Genomic DNA, 22398 nt, shown 5'->3' with positions numbered 1-22398 from the left:
TATGTGAAAGAAAAATAATTTCGCTAATGTACAGTAAATGATATTTTGAAATAAAACACTAAAACACACGTCCGAAAACAAATGTAAGCCGCTGAAAATTTATCTGAATGAAATATTGTTATTATTTACCTTTTTTTTTTTAACAGAAGTTCGTTTTGAGCTAATCTTTCTCAGTCACTGAAAGGCATCTGAAGAGAAGTATTTTAAAAGGAGGTATAAAGCAAAAATATCATTCAATATTGTTTCTTATTTATTAACTACGTGTTGAAAGAAGTTGTTCGGGTACATTTTAACTAGAAATTTAATCTTCGGGAGCGCGCTGCATATAAGGGGTAACCACTAATGGAAGTTGAGAGACAGGGCAGTTTTTCCTCCTCTATCACGCATTGTTCTTGACAGCTGTATTATTGACAAGGCGTTCTTGTTAGGAGTTCTGTCATGTTGTGTCAATTTTTTCTATTCCTAATATTGCTGCCTGAATAAGCTGGAAAACTGCTCCGATATTTCTTGGTATTTGAATGAAATTCTAATCCAGCCTGAGATGGGCTGAGATCCGATATTTTATTTAATTATCAACTCTTTGTAGTTAATTCAATTTATTAAATTTTAATTTATTACTTAACATTTTATTTATTAACAGTTTATTATTTAAGGTATCCGACCTCGTACAAAAGACGATTTTCGGTCAAAATTTCGATTTTTACTTTATTACATTATCTTAAAGAATACATCTTTGGCTATCAAATACAAGTTTCTGCTGGTCTGCGCAGGTTGCCTGCCATGTTGTTTGGTGTTTTGAAGTGTAATTCTTAAATTGCTTATTTTACAGTGTGTTTTGATTTTTACTTGGTGAAAGTGCTCTTACATGATTGCTTACGAGTTCCGGTTTATGGAAAAGTGCTACTTTGTGCATGATGTTGGATTTCTACAAGGTTTGAAGAAGTTTAAAATTTCAAGTCCACGTAGCAGCTCATTTGCATACGGTAGTGCTGTTTTCGGTCACTTTAGTATTAAAAGTCCGTGCAAATGGTATTTTTTACCGTGCTTTTGATCTAAATGCTTGATTTTATGCTTGTACAAGTTTATGTTAAATTCTGGCTGCTATTTTAAAACTTTTGGATACTCTTAGTTACATGTTTCGAAGATAGGCTTAGCGTGGCTGCCAAGTGTTTATATTTTTGGATCTTCTGTTTTGCACTTGTAATTTTAGACCTTTTGCCAGGTGATTAAAAAATTTTTGAATTATCTTATTACTAGAAGTAAACTAGAAGTAACTGCCCAACATTTGATGTTTCGAAGTATTAAGGAATTGTTTTAAGAAGTCTCATTGCAAGTTATTTGAATTATATTTAAAAAAAAAAAAAAAAAGAAAAGAAAAGAAAGAAAAAGAAAAACTTGGTGCTCCATCAACTGAAGACTTTTCGCCCGATGAGGAAGAGGTAAACCAATTTTGGTGCATCAAAATCTAAACTTTCCTGCCCGTTGGGTAACTTTTTGAATTCTTGCGCTGAAACTCTATTTTTTGCTTTAAAAATTATATTATCATTTATGCTGTAGGATTTTACTGTCTGTTTGAGTGTTTTGTATTATAGAAAGTTTTTATTCAGTTTTAAGATATTGAATTCATGAAATTTTGATTTTATAATATAGTCCTCTTATCGTAGTGCTTTACCAAGATTTAAGAAATGTAAAATATGCTTCTATTAACGAAAAAAGATAGTCTTAGTCAAAGTTATAGAGAACCTGAACAAGATGTTCTGAAGTCCGACATTTTAGGAGTAATTTAGGGTCTTTTCGACACTATTGAAACTATGAGAGATAAACGAATTGCCAAGAATATCATTCATGATTTATCTTCTTGCCTGACATTTATTGCTAAATGGATAGAGATGTTCTACAAATGAAATTGACTTTGAGAATTCCAGAAGAAGAGATGAAGGAATGAGCCAGGTCTTAGAGGAGATTAGAGAGATTAAGGACCTGATTTCAATAAGAAATGCTGATGGAGCAGCTGGTGAGTGTAAGATGGAGGAGGAGGAAGTAAGAGTAATTGCAGAAAAAGAGAATAAAGATATGGCAAAAAAGATTAAAAGGGATAGAAGAAAAGATAACGAAATTTTACTTAGACCAATTGATAAACAGATTGATATTCACGATGAAATAACCCATCAGCTGGATCCTGGTAGATTGGGTATTGGAGTGGTCAATTCGTTTACTCGAAAGAACGGAGATGTAATCGTAAAATTAAAGGATAAGTACGAGGTTGCTATTCTGGAGAAGGCTATTCTAAAAGAAGAGAAATTGAAAACTATTGTAAGGCCCCGAAAATACAAATTTATTAAACCTAAGATCATTTTATATAATGTGGGAGATCATGTTGAGGATGGAGATATTATGAAGAAATTGAAAGAAGAATGTCATTGTTCTGGAGAATGTGCCAGAGCGCTGTTTCGAATTCCTGCAGAGGAGAAAGGTGTTACTCACCGTATTTATGTTATTTCCTCAGATTGCCAAAGCACAGTTCTCGAAGAAGAGAGACTGGCACTCGGTTGGAAATCTTACGGCCGCGCGTCTCTACCTGAACCCTAAGAGATGCTCTAAATGCTTACATTTTGGGCATACTAGAAAAAATTGCAAATTTGAATTACGTTGTTCAACTTGCTCTCTTAATCATGAGAAAAAAGACTGTAAAAATGACAATCTTGGTTTCGGTAATTGTTTAGAGTATAACGAGAGATACGGTACTAACTATGATTGTGCTCACGATTCCTTTTCACGCTCTTGTCCGGTTTATAAAGAAGAAGTTAGATTTTTAAAAGATCACCTTGACATTTGATCTCTGTTTTGTTGTTGCACTACGATGGGGACTTAAATATTGTAATTTTTTTATTTTTGTTTATTTTGTCTGAATACTGTTCCTGTTCAAGATTTTTCTAGAAAGATTGAATGCTCTGATTCCCTCCCGGTTGCGAGTAACTACATTTTGTATATAGCTGTTTTTACTTGTATATAGAAATTTTAATTTTGAATTGGAGTTTTAACTGTATATAGAGATTTGCATATTAGCTAATGAATTTTATTGTATACTGTTTTATTAGTTTTATTGTATTATTTTATTACTTGTTTGTATATATATGTTTTCGCGGGTTTTTTATTAATTTATTTTGCCATGATAATTGTAAGCATAAATTTAAATCATTGTATGTTGGCTCAGGCCCAACTTCAGGTGCTTAATGAGATAATAGGCTCTTACCCTGAGATCATATGCATGCAGGAGCCCTATGCGGTTCACCATACCTGACTGGAGATGCGCTTATGATAAAGATGGTAGAACTGGAATTATTGTTATCAGACCTGATATCGATTTTACACGTGACTATGAGTCTGATGTCATCACGGCAATCTCAATTTATGAGTCATCGAGCAGATTGGGAATTATTACTGTGTATTTCTCAGCTGCCGAGGACATAGAGGGATATCTTTCAAAACTCGAAATGATTATCCGAAAATATGACAAATTTATCATTACTGGTGATTTCAATTCTAAACGCCCAAGTTGGGGTGCTAAGAGCATTGACGCCCGTGGACGATTGGTTTTTGATTTTATATTAGCTAACAACTTGATTTTATTAAATGATTTTAGTTCTCTTGCGACTTTTAAATCTAGTATTGGTGAGGGCTGGACAGACTTGATAATCGTCTCACCAGGCTTGCCCTTTGGTCCTGAGGCTTTTGAGGTATTAATAGAGGAAAGCTTAAGCGATCATCGATATCTCCGATTATCTTATGATTTTAACACTCACTGCACGCCTAGGGCAGTTTTAACAAAAGATGTTCATCGAATTATGAGATATTGTAAGAAACTGGGTCCTAAAATGCAAGGATTTAAATTTGATTTGTTTAAATGTTGCTCTTCTAATGACTTAGAGAACTGTATTGTTAAATTCTTCAAAGATTATCTATGGATGCCAGTAGGAAATTGCGTGCCAGACAGACTGGACGTTCAGAAATATCTTGGTGGACTCCTCAACTTGCCCTTATGCGTCGACGAATTCGAGCTATGAGAAAAAGTTCACAGGTACCAGGTTTGATGGATAATATTAGAACTGAAAGAAAATTTATTTACAAGAAAGAACTAGCCGTCTATAAACGTCTGATAAGAAAGACTAAATTTGAGACTGAAAAGTTTTTCGTTAACAATATACATTATTATGATGGCTTTTATAGGACTGCTTCCAAAAAAATTAAAAGAACTGGCACCTTAAGTAATCCCCAACAAGCTGATGATTTAGTTGAACTTAACAGACAGACAGTTACACAGGCTCTCAAATTAGGTGTGCCAGAGAGATTTATGCTTAATGATGAAGACCTGGCAGTATGCTCTGAAAGTGATGTTGCTATTACTCAAGTGGAGATTAAAAATGCTACTGATCAATTGAGGCGCAGAAGTGCTCCAGGTCCTGACCATTTTAATCCAACATTTGTACAGACTTTAATTTATACTTTTTTAGATGTTTTTACTTCACTTTTTAACCACTGCTTAAGATTTCATTCATTCCCAAGAAATTGGAAACTCGGACGTGTCATTTTGATTCCCAAACAAAATAATAAGTATAGACCAATTGTCTTACTCAGTGTCTTCGGTAAAGTTTATGAAAAGATACTGATAGAGCGACTGAGATTTTATTTAAACAGTCAGAAGTTGCTTAGTCAGCGGCAATATGGTTTTTCTGCAGGACGCTCAACAGAGGACGCTCTTTATGATACCTTAGAATTCATTAAGCGCTACAAAAATTCTCAACATGTGGTTTTGCTGTCTCTGGACGTTTCGTCGGCCTTTGACTCTATACACTGGACTTCAATCTTACAAACTTTGATCGGGCTAAAGGCCCCAAAAAATTTGGTGCAAAGTTATATGAGTTATTTCAGTAATCGAAAAATCATTTACAACGCCTTCAAAAGTGAAGATGCGCAGACTGAATTAGATATTCATATGGGGTGTCCGCAGGGCTCCTGCAGTGCTCCCCTGCTTTGGAACATTATATTGAACAAAGTTCTAATTTTAGAATTTCCCGATGATGTAAAGTTTATTAGTTACGCAGATGACTTAGCAATCATAAAGAAGGGAGATTCTTTGGAAAAACTTGAGCGTTTGTTTGAAACAGTTATGAAACCGCTGGAAGATTGGAGGATCGGTGAGGGACTGGATTTTAATATAGCCAAGACTTCTGCGATTTTATTCCCGCGTGGCGGAAGTAAGGTGCGGCCACCGCGATTTAGATACCATAGTCAGAGAGTCAAGTTTACCATCAAATACCTAGGCATTATTATAGACTCTAAACTTACTTTTGCAGAACACTTTCGAACAGTTCACCAACATTCTGACGATATATTAATGTATTATAAGCGATCGTTCTCCGGTGATACCCTCTCTTACAAGGCTCAAGTGTTAAAGGATATATTAAATTGTGTTATAGTTCCAAAGATACTTTATGGAATTGGTGCATGGGGTTCCAGAGCGGGGAAACTGATTAGACTAAGGAGCAAACTCGACTCAATACAAAAGAGTTGGTGCCTAGCAATCACAAGATGCTTTCGCACAGTGTCGACTGAGGTGCTCTGTGTTCTTGCCGGCACGTCGCCTCTTTCTATTATGTATAAATTTTATTATGAGAAATTTTTATTTAAAACTCAGAGAATGGAATTTAAACTTTATAATGACGTTTTAATTACAAAACATATGTTTGCGAGATTTTTTACAGATTTTGTACATCCCTCAGAGTATTGTACCTTTTGCTTTCATTGTGTTCTTCCTGTAATAGGAGAAATAGACGTATACACTGACGGGTCGGGACAGGACGGTCAATTTGGTGCAGCTTTCGTAATTTACTTTTTTGGTGTTGAAATTGTAAATAAAATGTACAGGTTGAATAGTTACAATTCTGTTTTTCAAGCGGAATGTTGTGCGCTCCTTAAGGCTTTGCAATGGATTAAGAGTAATTTGAGCTGTGTAAATACTGTACATATTTACTCTGATTGTATGTCTATGCTGCAGTCTCTGTCCTGGGCCCGTACAGCCAATGTTCTAATTTTTGAAATTAAGTGCTTGTTAAAATTGTTGTAAACTGCATGGATGTTTATTTACATTGGGTAAAGGCCCATGTTGATTTTACCGGAAATGAAAGAGCCGACGTGTTGGCAAAACAAGCCATTTATGATGAACGAGTTGAATTCTTTGAGACGTCCGGTTCGAAAAGCTATGCTATTAGAAATATGAAAAATTTTTATTTGAATATCTGGACATTACAATGGAAAGAGTCTGAGAGGTACGCGGGTTTATTGCAGCATATTAAAATTAAAAACGAAATGAAGCCGATTAGCGATATGGATCTGAATCAGTTCTTGAATGGACATGGCCGTTTCCCCGCGTACCTCTCTAGGTTTGGTTTGCAAAATTCAGATTTATGTGGCGTTTGTCATGTAGTTGGCAACGCAGAGCATTTTCTCAATCACTGTCCTTTGTTAAAGGATTTGAGAATCGAATGCTTTAGTGATAAACCATTAGGTATTGAAACTTTAGAAAGATTCTCTAGAAATGCAATGTCTTATATAAACAATAATAGAGTGACATTTGGTGTATTAGTTTAAATTATGTCTTTAAATATTTCAATTATTTTGTCTAATTTTTTTCCTTTATGTATTATTCATGTGTATGTATTGTATGGTGTATTGTCTGTTTTTTTTTTTTTTAAATTTAAACATATGTTTATAGTACATATATAGAGTTTAGGCACTCTGTAATAACATAACATCATAGACCATAGTCTAAATATTTTAATTGAATTATAGGCTTTTAAATTATTTTATATGTTTTTAAGATAATTTTATCAATTCAACGATCATTTGTGAGCCGAGGATTTTATTTTACTTGTAGTAGTTGTATTTTATTGTACTTGTATTTTATTTTACTAGTTATTTTATTTTATTGTAGTTATTTTGTTCTGCTCTAACCGGGACTTTAAGTGGCAAAGTTAAAATTAATATTGCTGTCAGGTTATAATTATTTTCTATTGCATTTTTAACTATAGAACACCTTATTGCGTGTGACCTTGGTGTGACCTTCTGCAGGTTCTTTTCCTTTTGGGATTTCCCCAATGAACCTTTGAGGTGCTTAGTTATTTATGTTGTTTTATGGTTTGAAGCGAGTTTTATTATGTGACAGAAACAGCCTCTCTGTGAGTGTTTTTGTCTGTGATTGTTTGATTGCGTAAGTGTTTGTTTGTGTTTTGTGTCATTTTCTTATCTTTAGTTTTTCTACTAACCCTTCTTTATTTTTGGTTGGTTATTTTATGTTTTTTGTGATGTTTTATCAGCGTGGTTTGGAGGAGGGTTGACCTATTTTTAATCATATGGTCCCGCTGGGACAAGGCGGATTGGGTCTTCCTCGAATAGTTCACAAGTTTCTTCTTGTTGATTGGTTAATTAGAACTGAAGTTATAAGCATTTTTCTGTAACGGAATAAACCGGAAGTTCCATTATTCTGGGCCGGAAGTGAGCGTTTAAATAGATATACCTATTAAGAAACCTTATTTATTATCAAGATTTTGTAAATTATGAACCTTCGTACTAAGTTTAGATATTTTGTAATACATTTTAAGAATCTGGCGGCAGTTTTTTCCCTTAATTTTGTATTTAGTTTGGCTCAGAGGGTATTCGTCGTTGAATGGATATGTTGCTGCTTTATCGATTAGCATTGACAAAGTGCTTAATTTGAAAGCTATGTCACATTTTTGCATCATTTGCAGCAAAATAAGCAGAATGGAATGCAATCTTCAGCACGACATATATAGAGCGTAACATAATTGTTCTGCAAATTATAAAAAAGCAGCCTCCGGTATGGAAGCAGTTGGTGCTTATGCGCTTTTTGAATGACTTATTACATTACGAAAGCTAAAGTACACGGAGTATTATGAGGATGGGGATTCTAAGGGGTTTTTAACTGTGAAAGATTTATATGGTAAAGATTCGGTCAAGAAACTGGAAGACATGTATAGAAAACGGTTGGTAGTAGACTACGAAAAGTAAAAAACTCTGCTCCTGAATTGAAAGGAAAAGCTAAACTGGCTGATTCTTTTATTGATAAACTGCAGAATTAGGGATTGCAATTAGAAGTAATGTAGAAACTTAATTGAGATGTAGCAGGTTGTACTAGCTGCTTGTTCCATTGTAGTTCTTCTTCGAAGCCAATGCTCTCCTCAATGAATGAGTTGGAATGTGCTATTGCAGAAATCAGGAAAAAATCAGGAAGAAAAAAAAATCAGGCTAAAACCTCTGGTATAACAACACATATTTTGATTAAACCTGCATATATGGAGTTGATTACATAAACAAGAGTTATTAAACAGTGCATACATGGCAAAACTCAAAATATCAGGGAACGTTTTAATGGCATTTTATTGCAAATTGTTCCTAAAGAAACATTCATAAACTTGCGAACATTAATGTTTGGAGCAAATGTAAGTGTTGTGTTATTTAATGTTATTTAATGATGGATTTATAGGCTTACTTGAAGCATTTTAAAGGTTAGGTATGTATCCTGAATTTTACACTGGGCAGGGAATTCGAAAACTTGATAAAGTGCAAAATCATGACTTTTGGAGGAATTCCACGAGTTTTACAAAAACCCAAAGAAAAAATTACGCTTTGTTAGAAGGAAAAGTGTGGGAAGGAAAAAACAAGGTGTCAAGTTACAAAGCAGGGGAATTTTAATTATCAGGGATGCTTCTTTCACTAAGAAATTGTTTTATGAAAACTTTAAACTTGTTTTCTGAAAAATGTTTTTTCTGAAAATATTGCCAATGGTAACAGCCATAACTCAAAATTTTATGGATAAAAATTAATGATACTTTCTATATATGTTTCATATAATATGATGCATGCTCTGAAGCAAAAGATTTTAGAAATATTAATTAGAAGTTGAATTGTTACTTTTTATTTTTAGATTTTGGATGCAATAATAGGCAAATATACAGTAAATACTATACATTTTGACATATCTCAAGAATATATGAATATTTCTTAGTTATTTTGCTTCATTGCATACAAAACAAGTGTAAACATAAATACAAATTTAAAAAACTGCATATTTATACATAAATTTTTCACCGTGGTTGTTGCCGTAGAGGCAAAATTTAAGAGAAAATTATCCTTTTTTTCATTATTTTTCAAAATTAAAACTACTCAGCCTTACGTTTTAAGCTGTTTTCATCAATTAATATGCTTATCTTCAAATTAATATGTTTATAGTTAAAATAAAAACCATTTTTTAAAAAATGGTACCCGAACAAGATCGGATACCTTAATGCATGTATTTTTTTCATTATTCCGGTCTTCCATAGGGCTATGGCACATTTTAGAAATTAAACCCTGCATAAGAGGTAATGTTTAACCAGGATATATAGTTGTTCTCCCCTTTTCTTAAAATGAGTGGGATACAAGAATTAAACGCGCGATACTATACATATTTAAGTTTTTATAGAATTCCTGTTGTTTATGTATGTATCTATGTTCAGGCCTCTTGCTCTTGAACTCTGAGAGCTGTAGCTGGACAACAGTTGAACAACTATCATTATTATCACGATTAACAGCTGAAAAACTATAAATAATTATTGGAATGACTGAAACTTTGTCAAAGCATGTAATGGGAATGGATTCCAAACCTGAACATAACTATACATTTCACAAAATAATAAACGATGCAATTCATTTCTACAGAGAAATATTTGAGGTTTAAAGGATAAATGTTAATTGGCTTGGTTTATTTGATTATGGTAAAGCACTCGAGGGCTATCTGCCTAAGTCTTAAACTTTAAGCTTAAGACGTAGGCAGATATCCCTCGAGTGCTTTACCATAATCTAAAGAATCGTTTAAAATTTTCTAAGAAAAACTGGCGTACGCGCGTTAACCCTTTGCGGCACAATGTGTACGCTCTGGACACACCTAAAAATTTCCTTCTGTACGCACAGAAAAATTGAATGAAAAAGGATTTATAGGCTACTATACGTTACTCTGAACCTTTTTTATTTATAGTAGATGGCAGCTCAACCACAAACCAGTCCATATATTTTAGCCATGTTTTAGCCTTCCTTGACCCTCATATTTCAAAGAAATCCTCCAGATTTTTTTAGGGTATAAAAGGAATTGTTTGAAAATAAATTTGTATGTTATTTTTTTTGGCTGTATACTAATCTCCTTAGTCTATATTAGTTTTAAATTTTTACCTTGAAATCTTGCTCAAAATCAAACGGCGAATCCTAGGTGTGCCCAGACCGGGCTCACCGATAATCTAGGACAACTGAGAATCTGTATTATTCGTTTCTCCGCATCTCATCGATCAGTTCATTGACAACAATGTTCGTTTCAGCACTCTTTTCGAAGCTCTATTCAATCGGTGGGCCCACTTTGGGCACAGCTACAGAATTAAAACGATAAGTGCTATCTTCACAAAATTTTACTTGCGTACTCCTCTAGGCCTAATTAGACTGCCTACCTTTTTTTCCTTTAAATCAAAACTCCAACTTTAAAAGGTAGCGTGCCGAAAAGTGTTAAACCTGGGGAAATCTACAAAAACACCCATGCAGCCAATCCGTTCGTCGAGATTCAAACTCCGGACCGAACTATCAGGGTTCAGCGATTTAAGCACTCAGCCGCTATTGAACATCTGCAGAATATCTAAAAGAAACATCTGCAGACTACCATATTGAAATTTTTAGTCAATCAAAAAGTGAATTACGATAAATATGCATTAAAAATATTCATGATAAGACATTTGAATTTATAAAGTGCGTTTTATTTGTTGAAAAAAGAGGAAAAAAAAAAGCTTTTTTTGGAATCTATTATCATTTTTTGTATGTTTATGTATGTTGCAATTAGTTTTTCAGTTAATCAGATTTCAAACAGTATGGGATAATGGCGGAACCGATTAGCTAGACTATGCAAGGTATTGGCTCTGTCTCAGTTTTATATGAATCTGTGAGATAGAATTTTGTTTTTAAATTTAAATTAAAATTACAGTTAATTTTTAATAAATCTTGCGACGTGAATGACCTTTCGCGATTGGTTCCTTTCCCCTGTTTTTACCATCTCAAATTATTAAATTTTTCCTTCAGTGTTTTTACCTTTTTTTCACTGAAGAAGGCAGTTTAACTTTTGTTATTTTGACAATTCGACACTAAATTTTACCTCTTTGCCGAGCCCTCTTTTTGATGATAATTATTTAATCTTTGATGATGTGGGGATAAAGGCATTATGAGCCTCGTCATTGAACCCTTCCTTGATCCTTGATCAAATGTATGTGTTTACACACCCTCACAAAGCTGCCATTAACATTTCTTTCCTCGTTGTCTTAGACTTAAGATATGATTTCGTTATTGTCGCATGTAATTTTTTAGCTAAGTAATCCTCGTGTTTTTTAACTGAAGGACTAGTTCTAACTTTCAAAGTAACTAGTATTATGATGGTTGTTCCCGCTCAAACAATGTAGCCATGTCAGAATTAAACTGTCGTGCACAGTGCTGCTCTCTTTAACCGATTTAATAAATCAGTAGCTTGGGATCTAAGAATACGCACAGACAACATGCGCGTACTCTTAGCCGCTGTAGAATTCAATATAAATTTTGACATTGAGAGAAATGTTTTAGAATTGTAAGTATAAATTTTACTAATTAATAATTATGATTTCTTAGCTTAGAAAATAACATTAATAACTGAGTAAATAATTAACTCAATTAAATTTTTTCTGCTTGTATTTGGATTGCCTAAACTCTGCATTACAAACTTCCCAGTATCACACTAAATGGCTCCTTATAATCCCAAAAAGTACAGCAACGTCGTAACGACGTTGCAAACTTGTCGCGGATGTCATTGAAAAAACGTTGCAATATGTCGTCTTTAAGACGCCCAGATGTCTGCAAACGTCCATTGTTTTTCAACCGTTGCAAACACTTCTTTAATACGTCTTTGCAGATGAGGTTTTTTGTCGCATAGACGTCGTTATTGCGTCTTTCGCAAGTGATATATTGGTTGTGAAAGCATCGTATCTCGACGCCTTAAAGACGCCTAAAGGCCCATTTACACTAGCGGAACTTTGAGTCTAAGAAATGCACGCGGAAGTTGCTAGCTTCACTAAATGGCGAAAATGTTACTCTTTTTTTTTAACTGAAACTGAATATGTACATATTTAAATAAACAGCCTAACTTATAACATTATTCAAGAGTTAAATATTCCCTCATAATACGAAAAAATTGCTGTTTAAAAGCTCTTAAACGAGTCTTCAAATTCGCCTGCGTTTCTTAGGCTCAAAGTTCCGCTAGTGTAAATGGGCCTTTAATGTTCGCAAAATTCCACCTTTTCGTAACAGTTGTGAAAATGTCGTTATTATGTCCTTGTGTTACACATTAGTAGTAAGCCGGGGTACTCAGCCGGCGGAAGTGACGTCACAGAAAAGGGGTCGTGGCCTCCGCCATTTTGAATTTCTCCGGAAGTGACGACACCAGCGCCATCTTGTATCACGTGATGGAATGACGTAATCAGGTTGAGTTTCGTTTTGATTCTGTGGCAACGATCTTTTCAAAGTTTTTTATTTTTTGTGGCAACGACACTATTTTTGCTGTTTGTGGCAATGGTCGCTTAAACCACGTGACGTCAACTTTATTATTTTCCTTATTTACCAATTTTTTTCTTTATTATTTTAGTTATTTAATCTCTTTTATTCATTATTTTTTAATTATGTTTCATTATTTAATTATGAATCATCCTTTTAAATTATTTAATCCGTCATTATTTTTAATTAGTTTTAATTGACTCCATTTTATTTTAATCCCTTTTTAATGAATTTTAAAAATAACTCCACGGCTGAGATTCGAACTCGCTATCTCTGGGATCGGAGTCCAGCGCTTTACCGCTCTGCTAAGTCCTTCATGTTGTCAAACCTGTTATTTTTCCGTTTGGTGCGAAAATCACCATGACGTCACTAGGCTGGGGGAAACAGGCAAACGTCACCTCTTTCACGTTCACAGCCGACTGTATCATGGCCTTGAAGCGAAATCAGTTTCGGAAGGTCACGTGATCGAAATAGTCGATTTCTTTCTCTTTACCATAATCCCGGAGTTAAACTTTACCGAAAATAGTAGTTTGTATTAAAATAAATATAAGTAAAATTAGTAAACGTGAGTAGGTCGTATGATTAACATTAAATTTTTCATAGTGTAATATTTTTACAGGCGGTAAAAATGCATATCTTCAATAATTTTTTAAACAATTTGTACTTCGTTTATGTAACTAAAAATATTATTGAGAATCACCTCATGCGAACTTTATTTATGTAATTTTGATAAAAATGAAATTCATTTATGTAATCTGAGTCAAATTTATTGCCAAAATAATATAAAATCCACATAAGGGGGGAATTCAATAGATTTATGGATGCATATTTTAGATTTTCATACTAGTAAAATAAATATTAAGGGAAGAATTATTTTGTAAAACTCCATGCCACTACCATCGCATCAGCTATATAAATTTTTAAAAGTCAAATACCCATAGTCATCTCTCTTCACTCCATTCACTAATAAAATCTGCATATCTCAATTTTATCAAAACAGGAAAATGAATTAAAATTCCTTAAATGCTAGAAAATTTGAATATAAAGATGAACTTACATGCTTGTTGTACTATAAATAAATCTTTCAAGATAATATCAAAGAACTAAATGCTAATTGCATTCATAAAAAAGGACAGCCATCTATTTGTACTAGTTCCAATTTAAATCAAATTCCAATCAAAATCACTTTTTCCAAACCATCCAAGAGGTAAGTGATTAGGCTTGGTTTTTTTTTAAAGTGATTTCTCCAAATTACAGGTTTATTCCACTATTAAAAATAAATTCATAAAACTTGAAGCTGTACCATATACATACATGCTACATATTATACATAATCTATGCAGAAACAAAGCATAAATCAAAATAAACAATTGAGTTATTAACTGAAATTAATTAAATTTGTTAACATTTTTATATGAACATTTTATATTGATTTTGTCATTTTTATATTTTGCATAATTATTTAACATTATTTTACAAGTTATCAAACATATTTTCTAACCGAGTTTGTAAAGTCATTCCACAAGTGCAAGAATCTGTTAAATTAAAGTAACTGTATGGTATACTAACCGTATCCAAGATAACTTATATAAAATATCCATTTGCTTTCCTGGCATAAGAAATGTATTTTCCATGTTTTTAAGAATTTCACCAAACAAGAAATATACAATTGAAGATTTTAATAGAGTAACTTCAGATGGAAAATTTTTAATTTCCCCCTTATCTAATTCTTTAAGAAAACAAAAATATCATCTGCTGTATCTACTGAATGAATACTTTGCAACCAGTCCTGTCAAATATTGCATTTTATCACCCTTAATTTTTTCATGGCATCATAACCTGAAACATAAATTAGCACTGCTAAAATATCAGAAGAAACATTTTCTATAAAAAATCATTAATAGTAAATTTGAATAATCAATTAATATTCGCAAAAGTAAAGATAGAATCCTTATCATAATCTGGTAAAAGGGACATTCATATTTGGTTGAAATTATAATATTGTTTTTAAAACGAAGCTTCTTCTTATTTTCTAATAATTGTAGGTCATTTATTTAATAATCTGAACCTGACATTTGCCGATACATTTCAAAACATGATTCAGGAGCATTGAAATTTTCCTAACAATATGTATTCAGCTTCATACTTTTGAAACAAACATGGAATCAATTGAATGCATCTGTAATTGTTATTAATGACTGAAAAGTTTGTGGTGATAAAGTTTCTTTTATTGGGATAGAATGTCAAATATGCTATTAGAAAGAAATAATCAAAACAAGGAATTCCTAATTTACTATTCCAAACAAATATTCAAAACAACACTACGCGAAACGTCCAAACTAATGTATTCGATGTTATGTTAAAACGAAATACTTGAATAGGATTGAGAACAGCTACAAATTTTCCCAAATAAATCTAAAAATTAAAAAAAGTATAAAACGAAGTATAGATAAAAATATTATTTACCTTAGCATAAATGATTTAAAATCACTTAATAGCAAAATATACATCCAAAAAATTCACGACCACGAGTTCACAACCACACACTACCACAAAAATACATCGACCATCTTGATCACGTGACTTTTGCGCTTCAAGGCCATTATAGAGTTGGCTGTGTTTCACGTTGCAGCCTGTCGAAACCGCTTCACGCTTTCTACATCCGCCGTGGCGAACGTATACAATCTTAACAACCAATCAGCATTCCGCTAACAATATCTATCTTATTTCAGCCAATCAGCGTATTGCTTTCTTATACATCGTCTATATATTCGCTCACTTTGATGATTGCAATCATTTCTACTCTGATTCTTGCTGAGTGAACGTCATTTTGACTCTGTCATTTTCCTGCGCCATTTCGTTTTCTTGTACACGATGTCTGCTAAATGAACATATTCTGCATCTAATGTAAGTATTTTTTCGCTTGTACTTAATTTCTAGATTGCTATTTTGAACACGAATTTTATTTCTTTTTGAATGTTTTATTTATTTAAATTTTTAATTGCCAGGTCCCGTTTGAAGATCCTGACTTTCCTTTTCGGGACTCAGATGACGATGTAAGTTTTTACACGTATTTTTAACGCACTTTTTTATTTAACGTATTTTATTACTATTTGAATATATTTTAAACGTATTTTATTTTATTTTGATAGTTAATCGATGAAGTGGATCAAATCTTTATGGAAAATCCTATGGATCTACCCTTGTATTATCAAGTGGGTTCCGGATTTGAGGTAAATTTTCGTTTCGTTATGATTCGATTAGAATATTTTTTCTAGTACTAGAAATGAATGTATTTATTTTTATTTTATTTATTTTTAGAATTCTTCCTCGTCAACTCGTGGGCCTGTATATATGGCTGGTTCCGAAGAACGTTCGGTGTGTATTTTTTCTTTTTTGCATGATTTATTAAAATAGTGTCTTTTTGAAAATGTTTGATTCTTAATGCAAACTTAATTTTTATGTTTCAGATCGATGAGGCGATAGTGCTTACTGAAAAGTCTCGTCGACGGAACCATAAATATCAAGCCGAGGAAATTACTTTCAGAGCCAGTGTGGACATTGAACGGTTGCCTCTGAATGTGCAAGGAGTCCCGATGGTCCGAATTCCTGACACCGTTCGGGAGTTGTTCGAACAACTCATTCGCCGTACAGCAGCTGATTTAAATCCATCGAACCTCATTCGGTTTTGCATTCAAGCAGAAGGCTTGGACAAACCGATCAGCACATCGTTGATGACTGTTTCGACTTTGACGGTCGAAAAGATTTTGGCTGCAGTTATGAAAGTACTGCCTGCAGTCCAAAGATAAAATAGAGCTGGATACAGGATTTTCGGTGGACGTGATCACCATCAGACGACCTGTAGGTGCTGGAAGAAACATCAAAAGAGTCTTTAACATCTCCATGGACAGACTAAATAAAAAATCTGTTTTGTCCATTCCCTACGACGACGAAGGACTGTGCTGTGCTAAGGCGATTGTGTATGCTTTGGCACATTTGCATAAAGATACAACTGCCATTAAAACCATGCAAGATCGCCGTCGGCCAGCCCTCGTGAAGCGAGCAAAAGAGCTCTATATGGCTGCGAATGTTCCCGTAGGTCCATGCACGTTTACTGAAATTTCTAGATTTGAAGCCCACTTGGATGTCCAAATTGCAGTCTTCTCTTCGGAAAATTTGAACCAGGTAAGTTAATTTTTGTCTCCAGATATTTCTGTTTGTAAATATTAGCTTTGAAATTACCTGAATCTTTTCTACATATTTATTTTAAAATCGTAATTTGATTTTAGTTTCATTTTGTTTATTTGAAAAATTATGAATGAAAAATTTATTTTGGTATAATTTTTAAAAATAAAATTTAACAGTTTCTAACGAACTGAAAATTGAGATGACTAGCATTATAGTTTATGTATTTATTGATGATACTTTCATTTTGTTTATGCGTTGAAAAATATAACTTGATAAACCTGAATGCAGCCTAAAAATTTATTTTACTTTAAATTTTAAGATTAACATTTATTCATGCATATTGCTTTTTCCATGTTAAAAATATAACGGCTAAAAAAACTGATTTCTAAATTGTTCGATTTTTTAATTATTTTAAAGTTTATGCATAATGAATTTTTCATTTCCACCTTAAAAATATAACGTGTAAAAATGTTTTATTTTTGATAAAAATTTTTAACTTACTTTATGCAATTCGTTTACATGTTAAAAATATATCTCGTAAAAATTTTTATTTTTAGAATACTTTAACTTTTTAGATTTTATTTACATGTATGCACAAACGCAATTTGTTTCTATGTTAAAAATATAATTTGCAAAAAGTTAACATTTAGGCATATATTTCTGATCATTTAAATGTTAAAACTTTAACTTGTAAAACTGAATGCGTGATGAATATTTTAGATTATACTTTCCGTGTTAAAAATATAACTTGTAAAAAATCGAATGCAGTGTGAAATTTTATTTTACTTTTATTTGGATAACTTTATTATTTTACGTATGTTTGCAATTTGTTTTAAATGATCAACTTATAAAATTTGAATACACAGCTAATTTCTAAATTAACTTCATGCATGTAGATGTTAAAACGTGTTAAACTGAATGCGTTGAAAATATTTTAGGCTTTATGCAGTTCTCTTAGATGTTAAAATTTGAATATTTTGCTGGATTTTATTTTTAAAGAGAAAAAATTTTGTGTCTATGTTTTAGGTGGTCTACAAAGGAAGGGAGAGGGCCCAACGGATAAATTTATGGCTTCACTATGGGCACTACGATGTCATTAAATCTTTGAAAGGATTTTTTGGCAGCGACCATTATTGCACAGCATGTGAAAAGGCCTACCAGCGCATAGAAGAACATCGATGCGCCAATGCCTGTCCCATATGTTTAAGAACCGACTGCTTTCCAGGGCAGCCTCAACGATGCCAGGATTGTGACCGTCTCTGCCGATCGGATGCCTGCTTCGAAGCACACAAAGCCCTGACTGGAAATCAAGAATTTTCGCTTTGCGATAGAGTAAGTATTCTGAAATTATTCATCTAAATCAATATATATGCAAATTTCTCGTTTAAATAATTTAAATGTTTATCTATCGTATGTTTAAATATTTTGAAATTTTCGTTATAGGTATACCAGTGCAGAGAATGCTGCCAAGTGATCCGGAGGCGGGATTGCCCTAAAGAGTTGCATAGGTGTGGCACCACGAAATGCCCTTCTTGCAACCAGTTTGTCGTGGCTGCTGAGCACCGTTGCTATTTGCGACGTGTTGCTCCGAAGAAGTCCGAGAATAAGTTCATTTTCTTTGACTTTGAAACAGACCAGTCTTCGGTGGAGCATCTCGTAAATTTCGCGGTGGCTCAGTATGCCGACGGCATAGCAAAAGTGTTTCCAGGATACGCGGCATGCCGAAACTTCTGCGCCTGGCTGTTCTCTACAGAGCACAAGGGCTACACTGCCATAGCTTACAACATGAAAGGGTAAGATAAAATACCATAGTTTGCATGCTTTTTAAGTACGACTACTTTTTCAATATTATTCATGTTTTTTTTACTTACAGGTTTGACGGACAGTTCGTGATGGCCTGGCTCCTGGAGCAAGGCACAGCGCCGGAGGTGATCCCTAACGGGTCTATGATCATGAGTGTAAGACACCCCAGTCTCAACATTCGGGTCATAGACTCGTTAAACTTTTTACCGATGGCGTTGGCCAAACTACCGGGGTGCTTCGGTCTCAGCGAGTTAAAGAAAGGATACTTCCCTCATCTCTTTAACTCGAGGGAAAACCAGAGTTATGTCGGACCGCTACCGGACCCCCACTATTACAGCCCGGATACCATGAGCACTTCAGCCCGACAGGCATTTCTGTCCTGGCATGAGGAACACAAGGGGGATGTGTTCAATTTTCAAGACGAGATGCTGGCCTATTGCAGGTATGTTTTTTCCTTTTTTCTTGCTTTAATTTTATATTTTATGTTTCGTATATTTAACATTTTCTTTTTATATTCATAGATCGGACGTGGATATTCTTCGCCGCTGTTGTCTGGAGTTTCGAGCCCAGTTTTTGGATGTGGCGGGTGTGGATCCATTCCAGTAAGTTATTTTCTCATTCTGTTCTAATAATGTTTACAATTATGTTATGTTTAGTGTCTCATACCATCCTTTTAATTTCTTTTCAGATACGTGACCATTGCGTCAGCCTGTATGGCAACGTATCGGAGTGGCCACATTCAGCCCAACACGATTGCCATGGTGCCCACACACGGCTACGTCAACTCAACGAATTACAGCCCTGATTCGATCCGGTGGTTAGACTTTGTTGCTGCTTCGGAAGGCATTGCCATTCAACATGCGTTGAACGGAGCCGGAGAGCACAGAATCGCCGGAGTCTCGGTAGACGGTTTCTGCCAAGCAACACAAACCGTCTATCAGTTTCAGGTATGTAAAAAGTAAATTATTTTTCTATATGATTCTTTTGAATGATTTTACACTTTAAATGTTTAATTTACATGTGGAACACTATTAATATATTTGTATTATTTTAGGGCTGTTTCTTCCACGGGTGTAGTTCCTGTTATGACGGTGATGTCATTCATCCACTAAAAGGGGTTTCCATGACAACGTTGCGAGAGAAAACGGAAGAGACCACACGAAAGCTTCGTACCCAGGGTTTCCACGTCATAGAAATGTGGGAGCATGAGTTTCAGAGAGAAAAAGAGGAAAATCCGGATCTCCAAGCTTTCCTGGAGCAACACCATCTGAGGGATAAAAAAGTATTTATTAAAAATACATAACCTAAAAAAGGTATTTCTAAAAATAGAATATTTTGAATAATATTGCGAACAAATATTGCGTCTACCCTGTAGGACATCCAACAATCATTACGGAAAGCTTTGGGGATATAGAAAATTACTTTGGACTTATCCAGTGCCGTGTGATTCCTCCTCGGAACCTCTATCTCCCGGTACTGCCCTATCGGTGTAGAAAGAAGCTCATGTTCCCCCTGTGTCGGACTTGTGCCTTTCTACAGTCTCAGTCTTCCTGTACCCACACAGACGATGAAAGAGCTCTTGTCGGAACGTGGGTATCGGAAGAAGTCAAGCTGGCGATAAAGAAAGGTTACCGCGTCACACATGTAAGTATTCAAAGATTATTTAAATTATTTGTCATAACCCAAATTTATTTAAAATCTTTTGTCATAACTGAAATTTGTTCTTTATTTTCTAGATTTACGAAGTCTATCATTTCAAACAATCGTCTACTTCCCTGTTTCGTTCCTACATTGATCTCTTTCTGAAGATCAAACAGGAAAGTAGCTGTTGGCCTTCGGAGTGTGTGACGCCTGAAGACAAATTAAAGTATATTCGCCAGTATGAAGAAAGAGAGGGTGTCAAGTTGGAAGCTGGAAAGATTTCCAAGAACCCTGGGCGTCGACAAGTTGCCAAGTTGGCCCTAAACAGTTTCTGGGGCAGGTAAGATGATTTCTTTTGGACTTAAATTTTTTGTAAACATTTTTAATTCTTTGTGATTTATGTCGAATTTTTGTTTCAGATGGGGCATGTACGTCAACAAAGCGCAACTGACCTACGTACACACCGTGCCAGACTTTAATAAGATGTTGGCGGATCCTACTAAAAAAGTAAGTTTTCTTATCGATTTTATCCATCTATAAGCTTAGTGTGTTTCAAATTGTTAACTCATAACTATTTTGAACTGTTAACTTATGATTCTTCTTTTATTTTCAGATCAAGGATGTCTTTCTTCCCACGCCTGAGGTGGCTGCCATTTGCTGGGAATCTTCAAAGGAGTTTGTACCGCAGGATGCCTCGACCAACATTTTTCTAGCAACTTTTACGACAGCTTGGGCTCGTCTGAAGCTGTATAGTGAAATGGAGAAGCTGTGTCGAGATGTCCTGTATCACGACACAGATTCCATCATCTATGCCTCGAATGGTTGCAACGATCCCCCCTTAGGAAACTTCTTAGGAGATTTTACCGACGAACTGGATGGAGATGTTATCAAAACCTTCGTGTCAGGTAAACACCTTTAAAAAGTTCCTTATTTAATATGTACCAAAAAAATGTTTAATGTTTTGTCTATTATCTCTTTTTTTCTCATGATGTTTTATTTTTTCAGGAGGACCGAAAAACTACGCATACCAGACGGCCACTGGGAAAACCTGCTGCAAAGTCCGAGGAACTTCCGGAATTCCCAGTTGCTGAATTTTGAAGCCATTAAAAGTCTGGTCTGCAACCTCAACCGAAGTGAGATCATCTCTCTCCACAACCCCTGCAAAATCACCCGAGAAGCGAAGAGAAGAAAGGTGGTGAATAAACCGGAAACAAAACTGTACAGAATTGTGTTGGATAAAAGGGTGATCCAACAGGACTTGACCACCTTACCATTTGGCTTTTGGAAATAACTTTTGTAAAAATGTATGGTATGTACAAAAAATGTTTGTATGTAAAAAGATGTTATGCACAGTATTTGCGTGTAAAAACTTATTTAGATAAAAAATAAACAGAAGTTTGAAAATTATGGTGTTTTTCTTTTTTTCAAAGAATGGCATGAAAGGTAAGTTTTTTTTAAATATTTTTTTTTAGAAAATAATGGTTATGATTATGTATATATTAGTTTAATCAGAAAAAAAAAATGATTTTATATGTTAGCTTAATTAGAAAGAAAAACATAACACAAATAATCAGAAATTAACTTTTATTCATATCTCAAAGTATTACACATATCATTACAATTTTAGCCACAGCTGCAAAGAGGATTTTCTTTTAGGTCTAGCATACATAGTTTTTACATTCATTAAATGTTTGTTTTTGACAAAGTCTTGAGGAAAGTTGTTAACATTCAGTACATTTTTAAACTGTTCAAAGGCAAAAGGTTTTTGAGTTCTATTTCTCAACAGAAAGTTTATCAACTGAACAATGTCAGAGCCAGAAAACACATGATCATGACCAGAATGAGTTCTTTATTCTGTGTCCAGGAAATCTGATGCTCTTTTAGAAAACCTATTATTTTCTGTGCCGTTCTTTTCTGCTTCACAGGAACTGTTTGCATAATTTCTTTTTCTATATCTTTCTCAGAACGTTGTTCAGGCGGTTGTTCTTCGGAAGTGTTCACATGAGGAAATGTAACATACTTTTGCAGAACCTGGATGTACAATTTGGATTTTTCTTCATCGTCCATTTTCTTTTTTAAGATGTTTTGAATTTGGGTATCTAA

The 22398-nt window shown here is 34.1% G+C and overlaps 1 protein-coding gene and 1 pseudogene across 3 annotated transcripts; both read left to right on the top strand.

Annotated features, from left to right (window-relative positions):
* Window positions 1-16048: 16048 nt before the first annotated feature.
* Window positions 16049-20165, top strand: LOC146998111 (uncharacterized). 2 transcript variants are annotated; one of them, XM_085813426.1, is made up of 7 exons: window positions 16049-16848; window positions 17878-18644; window positions 18725-19096; window positions 19176-19256; window positions 19343-19601; window positions 19709-19936; window positions 20030-20165. In XM_085813426.1, the coding sequence occupies exons 2-7, from the start codon at window positions 18637-18639 to the stop codon at window positions 20066-20068; spliced, it is 987 nt and encodes a 328-aa protein (XP_085669552.1). In that variant the 5' UTR covers window positions 16049-16848; window positions 17878-18636; the 3' UTR covers window positions 20069-20165. The 2 variants fall into 2 exon arrangements, with proteins under 2 accessions (XP_085669552.1, XP_085669551.1); XM_085813425.1 differs by having other exon boundaries at window positions 17878-19096.
* LOC118202859 (uncharacterized) lies at window positions 20158-21689 on the top strand (annotated as a pseudogene). Its single transcript, XR_015040291.1, has 5 exons — window positions 20158-20298; window positions 20391-20635; window positions 20715-20802; window positions 20909-21200; window positions 21301-21689. The product of XR_015040291.1 is annotated as an uncharacterized LOC118202859 (transcript).
* The last annotated feature ends 709 nt before the right edge of the window (window positions 21690-22398 follow it).

Source organism: Stegodyphus dumicola, chromosome 3 (assembly GCF_044657685.1).
Source record: "Stegodyphus dumicola isolate Sdum_Otavi_A_Nest chromosome 3, ASM4465768v1".
NCBI lineage: Eukaryota > Metazoa > Arthropoda > Arachnida > Araneae > Eresidae > Stegodyphus > Stegodyphus dumicola.
The sequence above is the reverse complement of the archived record's forward strand: the minus strand, read 5'-3'. Positions and strand labels throughout refer to the sequence as shown.